General features: G+C 39.2%; 1 protein-coding gene across 4 annotated transcripts in view; it reads right to left on the bottom strand.

Moving 5' to 3' along the window:
• TRAPPC9 (trafficking protein particle complex subunit 9) overlaps nucleotides 1-12,661 on the bottom strand; it is a 467,199-nt gene that overhangs the window by 123,796 nt on the left and 330,742 nt on the right. The window contains exon 22 of one of the 4 annotated variants that reach the window (XM_085221737.1): nucleotides 9,396-10,178. The exons of 2 other annotated variants lie outside the window; for them this stretch is intronic. In XM_085221737.1, the coding sequence (XP_085077863.1) occupies nucleotides 10,132-10,178 (47 nt within the window). In that variant the 3' untranslated portion in view covers nucleotides 9,396-10,131. Of the gene's footprint in view, nucleotides 1-9,395; nucleotides 10,179-12,144; nucleotides 12,322-12,661 lie in introns of those variants that run through there. One more of the 4 variants, XM_085221736.1, reaches the window with a different exon arrangement.

The following is a 12,661-nucleotide window of genomic DNA, read 5'->3' on the forward strand; positions in this document are numbered from 1 at the left end:
AGTGAGTGGAAATTTAGAGGTAGATAATCCTGTATTTTACGTCATTTCTCTGTATTTCTCTGAATGGTAAGAACAAAATTTGCTTGGCATTAGTTGAGTAGTAGATAAATTTAATTCTGTGCACACATCTTTTCCACACACATCTACTGTGTCACAAACTATATACCGAATGCACATGGTATTCTTAAGAGACTATCATGTGGCCATGGCCATGACAGCAGTATTCCATATGGTGTTGCTACTGTGCCTATAAAAAGGCTTTAATGAATTCTGACTTCATATCATCACATAAGAAGTGTAATCATAGTATAGAAATCCAACGCCAGCTTCATTTTGTTGCTTACAACCTATGCTCTGCTGTATTTTCCTCTCTCTGCACTGGATGGCTGAGCTCACCTCTAACAAGCGTGTGGGGACAGCCATTGTCCATCTGTTTCATTTTAAATAAGGCTTTTTTTTTTGAGCCATTGCTTAGGCTGCCCACTGGCTCTTGGAAGAGTTACGTGACTTTTTTCATTCTTTAAAACATTTCCTTGGTGTGACTCCTACAAAAGCTTCACAAGGGTAATGCTGTTGTTGACACGTTACCAATCACTGCCTATTGCCCTGAACCACAACATCTTTTCCTCAAACCCTCCTCAGCTCATTCAGTCATTTTGTTTCGCCTATGTAGATTTTTTTTTTCAGGGTAAGGTTTCTTTTTGTCTCATTGCTTGCAGTGCACCAGTTAGTCAGCAGCATTAGCAAGACTGATAGGTTCTGTGCTACCATAAATAATCAATAGTAATTAAATTATTGGGTCTTTGGAAAAATAAGTAATCCATTCTGCCAGTTTTCACGGATCACGTCTTCTAATTTACTTTCTCCCACTAGCACTTATTAACTCTACTCTTTCAGAAATTACATACTCTATTTTGGGTTTCTCCTCATTTTTCTATTTTTTTTTAAAGTAAAAATACGAAATTATTAGTATTATAACTGAAATTGTTGCTATACACTGGAGATAGGCCTTTATTCAGAATGAACACTTTCTTTACAATTGGTATATGTTGCAAGGGCTGTTGAGCAAATGAACCTTTAAAAGAGTAATTTTAAGCTCAGTAAAACACAGACACGTTCTAACTCATGAAGAAGAAGAAGAATCTTAGGAACTAAGGAGAAAAACATTCTTAAATCACATCATCTGTCTAGCGAGATATGAAAGAATACCACAGTGAGCAACTGAAAGAAAAATAGGATTTTGTGTCAAAATGGGACAGTTTTAGCTGAATATTTCATTTCAGGAAGTAGGCTGAGAAGTTCAAGCATACAAAGCAAAAAAGAGCGGGTCCATATTTTCCTCTGTCTTTTCCTTAATTAGCCACAAAGGCCCTGCAGTGATGGGACAACCACCACTCCTGCTGGGAGAAAAGATGCCACATCCACAGATGATTCCCCATAGGAGGCGTTTTCTTTGTCTTTTGCTCTTACTTACTTACCTTGGTATCACATAAAAATGTATGGTCCACAATGCAGAAAAGCAAAGCAGCAACAATGAAAAGTAGGTATTACAGACAAACTAAAAGCAGAAATTTTTACTTACTTACTTACTTACAGTATTTATAGAAACTCAATATCATACGTTACCATTACTTTAGTCAGTGCTCTGGAACGAGCCCTACAGAGCTGTAACAAGGAGGGTTCAATGAAGGAGACTGTACTGATTTGAAAAGTTATCTTTCTGTCTTTCAGTAGTGTCTAATTTTTGAGCTACAGTGTAAAATAAAAGAAAATTACTCAACTTAAATCCTGAAATATCACCAACATGCTGAAAAATCAAACCTCAAGGGGACCATATAATGCAAACAAATTTAAACAGCTTACCTGCCATTCTCATTCAATCTACATTTTAATCAAATAAATTAGTGTTTTAATATTCCCTTGATAAACTACAGCAGTTTTGCTGTCAGATTTCAAGACACACAAGGAATCTTACTATTCTCTTAATCTTGTATAATAAGCAACCCCTCTGGTTTGGGCCCGATCCAATTAAATTAACCTGCATCCTTCAAATATCCTTTTAAATGCAGCTTCACAGAATCACAAAATCATGTGGGTTTGAAGGAACCTCTGGAGATCATTCAGTCTAACCACATGCAGAAGCATTTTTGCCTAGATTGAGTTGCACAGAGATCATCCAGGAGGGTTCTGAATACCTCCAGAGAAGCGACACTACACAACCTCTCCGGGCAGCCTGTTCCAGTGCTCTGTTACACTCAAAGTAAAGAAGTTTTTCCTCATGTTTAGACGAAACTCTCTGTGTTCCATTTTGTGATCATTCTCTCTTGTTCTATCACATTCATTTTACTCTTGACCTTTAGATAATCATAAATGGTGATTAAGTTTCCCTTCTCAGTCTTTTCTTCTCCAGACTGAACAGACCCAGGTCTCTCAGCCTTTCCTCAAACAGGAGATGCCCCAGGCCTTTTATCATTTTTGTTCTCCTCTGCTGGACTCCTTCTAGGACATCTGTCTTTTTTGAAATGGGGAACCCATTAATGGACATAGTATTCCAGCCTCATCAGAGCGGAGCAGAGGGGAAGGATCACCTCCCTTGATGTGCTGGCCATGCTCTCAATGCACCCCAGGATACCATCAGTCTTCTTGGCCACAAGGGCTCAGTGCTGACATAGATGTTGTGTTGAGGGACATGGTTTAGTAAGAACTATTGGTGATTGGTGGATGGTTGGAATGGATGATCTTGTAAGTCTTTTCCTTGGTGATTCTATGATTCTCTGATTCAAGGCCAACCTGCTGTCCACCAGAACACCCGGGTCCTTCTCTACAGAGCTCCTCTCCAGCAGCTCAAGCCCAACCTGTACTGATGCATGCACTTATTCCTCCCCAGGTGTAAGACTCTACACTTGTCCTTGCTGAACCTTATAAGGTTGTGTTTTGCACAAAATTATGATTCAAGATCATGTTCACATTTCACAGTGTTTAGCAGTCTGCCTGTCACTTACATCCTGCTTTCCGAAGTACTACGGGATATTACACTGTGTTCCAGGTTCCCTTGTGAAATTTATCTGTGACAATAAACAATCCCCAACAAGTTTAATTTAAAAAGCAACTATTTAAATAGATTCCATCAAATAATACTGACTTTTGCTACTATCAATCTTATCCCATTTATAGATATGGGATGCACAGTTCCTCCATATTTTCTAAAGGAAATTTAACATTTAAAAAACATTTAAATATTTATACACCGGTACTGCTCAGGCACTGCTTACATGCCAAGGAGTATTAGCAGCATATAAAGTGATGTTTGGATTGGTAACTTTATCTAACTTCTTAGTATCTATAAAGATTTTATCATTACATCAAACTAAAGCATGCTGTATGGTTGGAGATTGTATTCTATAACTCATACAGACAGAAAAAAAACTTACTTCCTTAATACAGAAAATAATTAATGCAGAATTCAGCTGAGCAAATGGAGCCGTTTTCTTCACCTCCCCATGCTTCCTCTGTGTTCAACAGGGAGAAACAGACTTTCTTTGAACCTGACCAGACAACTATCCAGACCAAACAACACCAAACTTTGAAGTGCCTGTTACTGTCCTGTCAGTATAAAGGAAGCTTACATAGTACAGCAGGACCAGGCAGAAACATTAACATCAAGTAACACAAATCCAGGCCTTTGCTTCTGTTTGAATACATCTTTCTTCCATGGAATATTACCTGAGATAATTTTAAAAACCAAATCATTTTCCTTGGATGCTTATAAACACAAATGAGATTTCTCAGATGACCGTGATATAATTTACTTTCTTCTTATCTACTCAAATCACAGACTTCACTTTCAATTGAATAAAACTTTTATCTTTGCTTTCTGCTTCAAGCCTGTAGTAATGATGTGCCTTTCATCCAATAACTCTCTTGCAGGACTCTGATGACAAATAGTGGATCAATTCAAAGGGGTTTTGGGGGTTTTCTCATTCTTGGGTATAAGAGGAGACAGGAAAAGAGCGGTGTATTACGATGTAGAATCAAGTAATACAATGTCATGTCAATCTGCCTTGAAAGTTCTAGTGAGGTCTCTCTCTTTCTATGGCTTTTAGGTAGTCTTGCATATTGGTTGGAAAATACCAGGCAGAAACATTTATCATTTTTTGCAAAGATAACTGATATTTTAAGCATCAAGTGGAGAGAAGGGACTTTGCTGCTGTTTATACTGTAAAGAAGCACCACAAACTCGTCAGTTTGGCTTAAAATAAACTGATCAGGGAATTAGTTCAGATTTATTAATGTGTCCTTTGAGAGTTTGTCCCTGATTCATAGACATCACAACCAAGAGGTTAAATTTTATCTTCTTCTCTGACCTCCTGTAATTCCCACAATGTACAGTAACATCCATTCTTCCTACTGACACTACAGTCATTTGTATTTGTTCTGAATCTCCCTGAAATGGAGTCTAGAGACGAGGTTTACTGTCTTTCCTTACTGAGAGGCCATGTATGAGTCTCTCCTGGAAGGTGCTGAAGGTTCTTTTGGTAAAGCTCTGTAGGCCGCAAAGACTAAATCTTTTGCCTTTAATAAACTGACCAAACATGTGAGAGCCACAAGTCTCTCATACACAATGATTAAACTCTCTTCCTCACCTAAAGAGCAAAGCCTCATCCATAGTGCTAGTTGCAAGCAGTTTCTAGTCTTATCACTCTCCAGGACTGACAGTATGTAAAGTGTGTTATAGACAGGCACATCTACAGGAACTGCAGCTGACATCTCTACAGATACAGATACCAACTTTCATATTGCCCTTCTCATTTTCGGTTGAAGAAAATTGAAGGGAAGGACGGAAGGAGAGATTCCTTAGTAGGAACCAGCTGCTCCAATTCTCTTTTTTGCTGCTTTTATCAGCCAAAAAGCTAAAATTGTAACCCACTGTAACACGGGGGTGATGGACTCCTAATGGACAGAGAATGATGCCTTTGATTTTCTGGCTTTCCTTCCTAAAGCATCTGCTGATAAAAACACTTTTCTGAGAGAGCTCAGCAAAAAACACTGCCTTCCCTCAAAATAAGTCAAATTGCAGATGCAATTCAGAACTGGAGAAACACTGCATGCAGCCAAATGGTCTATGAGAAATAATTATTTAGCAGTTTCAAATATAGTTAGGATCTTCCCTCCAAAATTAGCAGCCAGGAGAACTGTGAGAACTAATGGAGGCTGTAAAGACCCAAATTTGAACTGCAGAAGCAACATGGCCTCTTCCACCACAGTCCTCCAAAAATGTGAATTACATTTCTACAGACCTGTGCACATGTAAAGACATTCACTGTCTTTACATACACTTAGCATTCACTGTAGAATGCTAAGAATGAAGTCATTTCACACAGTTAATAGCATTAATAATATCTAATCTAGCACCAGTACAAGAAGATGGCAAGCTTATATAACCAATGGTATAATGTCCCTATTCAGTTCAGAGCAGTGCAAAGAAGGACTGTGTGGCAGTCATTTCTACAGGGAGATTTCTTGCATGGCAGAAAAATGAAGCACAGTTTGCAATGGGAATGTCTATTTTTGAACTGTGTTAGAGCAAGGAAAGGAACCACAATCTTCACCTCTATAGTAATTATGCTTTATTTTTCTTCCCCTTCAGTTCTAACGCTGTTTTTACACAGCTATTTTCATTTCTTAAAATTTATTTCAGGTAACTCAAAGAAAAATAAAAATCAGAACACCTTGTTCTAACGAAAGTGAAAAGCAGTATGACAACAAACTCACTAATATGATAAAAACACATCTAACTAACACAGAATAGCAAGCCTGCTGTTTCTGGCTCACATTCAATATCAAGAAGAGGTAGAATGAAGATTTTAAATACCTGTGCATAAATAACACAGTATCACAGTCCAGTTTGAACAAAAGCTTGTTTTTTCTCCCAGGAGCAAAAATATCATCTCACATGAGGAGAGTCCCAGTGTTCTCAGACAATTTATTCCCTCTGGGAATAAAGTGGAAGATTATCCCCACTGCATAAGATCTTTTAATGTCAGATCAATAAGGTGGGCCTTGCTGTGAAAGCATTTCTGCCACCACAAATGCTGCCCTTGACAACTCTTGCCTTCCCACATGCATTGTTGGGGATGCCCCATCCCTGGAGGCATTCAAGGCCAGGCTGGATGTGGCTCTGGGCAGCCTGGTCTGATGGCTGGCGACCCTGCACATAGCAGGAGGTTGAAACTAGATGATCTTTGTGATCCTTTTCAACCCAGGCCATTCTATGATTCTATGACTCTATGCTCCCCCCATTTACCAACCCAACTTTAATAAAAGGACCAAAAAAAAAGCCAAAGCAAAAAATCTCTCCAAAAATTTGTAGGTACAGGAAAGAAAAATGGAGCAAATGGCATTTTTTTCCCCACTTACTTTCAGAAATAGTGACGGACCAAAAGGAGTTAAGAATAGAAAGTGCTGAAGCATATACCTACTGCATATGTAACTGGGTGCTTCAACTTGGTGTCATGGCTACTGTCAAATGTTCACAACCAGTTGAGAAGAAAACAGAGATAAGGCCAGGAACAATCTCTCACTTCCCAAAAACAAGTGGTCCTGCAATCAGCTCCATAGCATAACACCACTTACTTGACTTGTTGATGTTCACAGCCATGTACCAGTGCAATGGCACAGTTACAGGCACAAAGTGAGCACTGCTTTTCATTCTCAGAGGCAGCTAAGCAGTATGTACAGTACTTCCAGGGTGATTATGTTACATGATGCTCTAAAATAAATTCAATTATTAAACAACACCATATGTCACTTCCCTCCAGCTAAAAACACAGCACACGGATAGTTTGTTACAAAATCAAAACCTGATGGAGAAAAAAATTACTAGATGTCACTAAAAAGCTCCTCTCCTGGCTGCAGCATGGGGTAACGGTGTAATTGTAAGTTTTGGTAAACAATAACCTCAGCTTCAAGCACTGGTTCAGTGTCCTTCTCATTGCTCTCTCCCACTCACAAAATGCCACAGTGCAATACCCTCACCTCCACGCATCTTCCCTTGCCTACAGGCTTGCTCATTGATGGGCTAGCAGCAACTGCTATGCAGCTCACTTGCAAATTCAATGCAAACATCGCGTGTTGCCTCCCAGAGCAGGCCCCAGACCCAGGAGGGCACACTGCACACCAGCAGGGCATTATTTCCCTCCAATATCTCCGCCTGGTGCTCAAGCAGCACTGCAATACCCCCATCCACTCGCCTGCCTGCTCTGCCCTCCGTGGCAGCTGGATGCTCAGCGGGACTCATTGCTTCCTGCTCTGTGATTTACTGGATATCAAAGACTTCTCTCAGCCCAGCTAAATCATTCATCCTTACCCTGATCATCTCGTGCCTCAATTATGGCAGCTCCTTCCTACCTGCTGGCCAATTCCCACATGCTTCTTTCCTTACCAGCCTGTTCAAATCACAGCTGCTAAAATTATCTTCCTAGTCTGATGGCCTGGAAGCATCCTTTCCTTCCTCCCAGGATAGACATAAGCTTTTACTGTACCGAGTCCTCCCCTCCTACCCAACACATCATGTCTAACAACAGCATGTGCACATTCTGAGCTCTTCAGAAATCCTTCTCTTACATCTTGGATTTTATTTCTTGTTGTGGCCCTTTGCTCCTTTTTAAGTCACCGAGCCTTTATTTGCACCTCGGTTTTGTTCCCATCACTCCTCTGGTATCCCTTGCCCCACGGTTTTCATTAAAAGGCTTTACAGGACAAGAGAGAATGGCCACAAGTTGTGCCACAGGAGGTTCAGGTTGGATATTATGAAAAATTTCTTTTCAGTAAGAATATGAGGCACTGGAACAGGCTGCACATGGAGTGGTGGAGTCACCATCTCTGCAGGTGTTCAAGAAATGAGGAGATGTGGCACTTAGGGACATGGTTAATGGACATGGTGGGGATGGCTAGATATTCTTAGTGGTCTTCTCCTTATAATTCCTTATAAAACCTTAATAATTCTATGATTGTATGAATTTTCATTACATCAAAGCACAAGAATTTGCAGGCAAAGTACTTTATATTAAAAAAATGGGAACACATTATCATGTTATAAACTTAAAACCAGAGCTTTACAACAAGAAAAAATTTTGGCTTCTAAAAAATCTTCCAACTTTTCTCGTTAGCTGAATTCATGAACTGTTCCACATTTAGTGTTTCCTCTATTTGTTTGGATTGGGGTTTTCTTTGTTTTTATGACTTGGTTTGGGATTGGTATTAAGGAACACTAGCAACATGGCCTGGTAATTTGAAAGCACATTCAGGTAGTTCTGCAGTGCACACTCCTCTCCACTATTTGTCTCTTACATCTTCATAATAACAATAACTGTTGGCAGCATCCAAATAGTTTTAAAATCTGTGAATTCATCTTTATGGCAAACTTGCAAAGATTATGAAAAGGAAAAGAAACACGAAGAGATGAGGAACCTACTGTGTCACCACATAATGCTGGAGTTTAATGGGGAGCAGATCAGAACGTTCCAAAAATACCACTCCACCCTGGCCTCTTAACTTCCCACTACTCCTTGCTCCCCCGGCTACAAAGCAAATACTCTGTGGAAGGGAGCTGTTTCCCAAAAGAAATTCCTGCAGAGTATCACAGCTCCAGATGCCTTTGGAGCTATGGAATTTGGTGAATATAATGTGGCTGCTCAAGTGGGATACCAAATACCTAAGATAGAAAAGAGGAGATATAAAACAGTCCCTGAAAGGAGAGGTCCCCAATGGGCTGACGTCAGAAATCACATTGCCAAAACTGATACAGCCAACGGGAGGAACTGGAGGTACAATCTCTGAGCTAGTGATAAATACATTTTTAAAACTTACAACTAAAACAAGACAGTAAAATAAAGATCATTGTGAAAGAAAAAAAATAAAGGTGCCCTGCAGAGAACACAGATGATAAGGAAAGCACAAAAGAATAATTCAGTAATACAGCTTCCAGAGGAGAGATCTTGTCGAACATTAAAACAAACCCTTTATTCCTCCCTAGCTGGAAAGAAATACTCTGACCACTGGAGATATGAGATCACCCACCACTTTGAGGTGAAGAGGTTGCAAATAAAAGCAACTAATATTCTTTGAGGTTCAAAACACCTTTATTTGGTGCCCCTTAGAAAATAAGAAAAGTTTTTTTCAGAACTAAGAGAAAAAGATAAAGAATAAACACATACAGAACACAATTGGATACGAGTGTGACTGTGATGAAAAGCACCTTTAATTGATAAAGCTTTCCATCTTAAAAACCACAGATTGAAAACAGAGAAAATCTCATTAGCCTTGGAATTAAAGCACAAGTAGATCTAAGACTTTTCCAAGGAAACCCTGAAGCAAGAGAAAAACCACACCTCTGGAACAGCAAGAGACAATGTAGGATGCTAAGCTTAAAACACTGCAGCCAGATCATTTATTACAAAAAATCTGATAACTAGTTCAGAATAAACAGTAAAAGTTTTTGGATGTACTTTGTAAGGGATTATGTGGACCAGACACACTTCCTTAACACAACAGACGATCAACCATCATGTGAACTGCAATGAGCTTCAGTAAAAAGAGAGAGGATAAGGCTGGATAATCCCCTTCTATATGAGTTCACAGGTGAATTTCACATGTCTTAAATGAGTTTAATATCTTCCTTCATTGATAACAACTGGATAACATTTGGCAAAGTTAAAATATTCATTTCTCCTACAACTAATAAAGCACAGTTGTAATACTTAGAGACTGGAGTAATGGCCTATGACATAAACCTGCTGATAAAAATGTTATGCAAAGACGTTTAACTGAATGTTAAAAGATAAAAGGTATACTAATTGTATTTATGCCCCCCGAAAAGGATTTATGGTGGATAAACAAGCTGTAGGTAATCACAGGAGGTTCTCTAAGATACCATAAAACATGCATAAAAAACTACTTGCTGTGATATAGGCACTGAAAAGTACAAATGGTTTCAAAGTCTAATTAGATAAATCCATTAAAGACAGTTCAGTGTGACCTGATGGACACAAAGTTGTGGATACAAACTGTGACTCAGAAGTGCCTGGGATGCTGTTTTCCAAAACCAGACAGACATACTCAGGAAAGTGGTTTTTATACTTGATGTTTTGTTCCCTTAAACTGATTCCTCCTACTGGCCTCTGTAAGAAAGAGAATGCTAGGTTAGAAAAGGACCTCTGGTCTTCCCAACAACAGCTCTTGTTATAGTTTGCCTTTTTCTCTTTTCTTGACCCCCCTCCACCAAAAACCAGTAACTGAAGAGAAGGAAGATACCAAAGCAGTCTATAAGAAAATTTCGTGCTCGCTGTAACTTTTAGGCATCTATTTCTGATTTGTGTAAAGGGCTGAGAACTCCTGGATAGGAACACGGGAGGGTGAAGGTGAGACTGAGATGTGACATCCCACCAGCTCAAACACAGTGGAAAAGAGAACTGTAGCGGGAAAGCAGAGAAAATTGCTTGTATAAGTAGAAGGGCATTTCTGTTCTGAAAAATTCAGATCACTCTGATGAGAAAATAAATTTAAACCCACTTACTTTTCAAGGTGCCTTCAAATCTTTGTTCAACTATAAGCAATTGTGATCTTCTCATACCTCCCTAGGAACCAACAGGTGTAAAGGAGGTATGACTCAACTCTCCTAGGCCAAATCTTCCCAAGAAAGTATAAAAAATCTTAGTAAGAAATCTACAATAATCTAAATAGGATAATTTTTTTCTTTTTGTAGACTCGTAGCATCATTAAGATTGGAAAGAGCACTAAGATAATCTAGTCCAACCATCAAACCATTCTGCGCTGTCTTACAAGGGAAACAGCAAAATAAACATGGAACAATTCTCCACAGAACCCCTTCTGAGGGACTGAAATATTCAGATAAAGAGTTTTCTTCTTTTGTGGGTTTTTTTTTTTTTTTAGTTTGCTGGTAGACTGTGAACTTCTGAAATGCAAAAGTGATCAGCTCCTTCCATCTCTGAAAACCTTTTCTGTGATACATTCTAAGAAACCCTCAGCTCTAAAAGCATATCTCAGCACCATCTGTCATAGTAGCCAGCTTTCTGGACTACGCACTGCTAAGACTGAAATGCAGCCTAGCACTGTTTTTTAAGGGACTCCGAAAAAGATCCAAACGTGCGTGGGGTTTAAATGCTTTTGTTACCTACCACCAAAAAGACATCTACAGAAGAATGGTGTATAAGCACAGCTATTTGTCATCCTCCACAAACATTTGTCATGACCTTGCAATCTCTCCTAATCAGCTCAGAATTGTCTACACTGGAAAGACATGAGTTTCCTGTTTCTTCCCCTGAAAACAGTAAATTACAATAAACATATCTGGAAATGAAGAACTCCAGATTTTAACTTATTTTTTTCTTTTTTTTTCTCCTATTTAACTTCCAGCTTAGAATTAACAGCTTCCCACAACAGCTGAGTGTCTTTTAATCCAGAAAATATCTTCTTGATTTGGGCACATTTTCTAGAAGAGGTAACCACTTTTGTTAGACCATCTACAGCTGCTCCTCAGATTCCATGAGCAACAAGTCTGACCTCATTGAAAGACACCAAGGATGCAGCTTGTACTGAGTTTCCAGAGTGCAGAATTTCTTCTGGGAAGGTTCTCATTGGGAAGGTCTTCACGAGGCTAACAAGATGACCCATTATAGGTTGGCAAATCTACATGTTCTTAAACCAGTGCCTTGCCATGATGTGAGACTAGGATTTATGTTTTTCAAGAAAACAATGGCATTTTTTTGGCAAAAAATAAATCATAAAAAATGAAGCTACACCCATCAGATTTTTCATTTTAGCCAAAGGATCCTAATGCAGAGTGGCAATCACAAAGCAAATTACCATATCATTGCCTATATATTCGTGATGGGCTAAACAGCCACAGCCACCAAGGGACCATTCTGTGGCATGCATCAGAAAGAAGTGGGCACGACAACACACAAGGCATCTAAACAACCTACAGTACAGCTGTGTCCAATCACTGGATTTCCATTTTGTTTTTATTTTTATTTGTGCTGCAGATAACTCTTACTCTCAAATTTACCATATGCCATCAGACAACAGCTTTATACAAGTACTACAGTAGCCACTGCTTAACATTACAAGGAATTTTCATGTGGGATGCAGGTACATTTGGATGCATGGAGTGATGCCTCACTGTAAAGATTTTCCTGGGCTCTTCCAATCTGATTTCACAGCCACGTGTTGAGAAGTCACCTCTTTCACCCTAGATGGGTACCTCTGCTGTGACAGCTGGGATCTGAAAGTTTATTGTGGTGCCTATGGCAAAAAAGAGCAAAAATAGGTGTCATTTTAAGGGCTCTGGGCACCAGATGAGTCAGTTAACAGAGGTGATTTTTTTTCTGCAGGAACTGAATTACGTTTTGTGGCCTCCATACCAGACATCACAGCCAGTCTTTAGGTTCATTTGCTTTAGATTCACAGTAGTGGTAGCAGCACTGAACACAGTGAGTGCATTCAGATCTACATACAAAAAACTTGCTTGCAAAGCTCCTGGGCATAAAGATGTGATTTGGCTGTTAAATTAGATGATAAAAAGGAGGCTAATTTTGCAAATATATTCATGATTGGAAAGAAAATAGGAGTGGATTTTCTATGT

Source organism: Meleagris gallopavo, chromosome 3, assembly GCF_905368555.1.
Source record: "Meleagris gallopavo chromosome 3, MGAL_WU_HG_1.1, whole genome shotgun sequence".
NCBI lineage: Eukaryota > Metazoa > Chordata > Aves > Galliformes > Phasianidae > Meleagris > Meleagris gallopavo.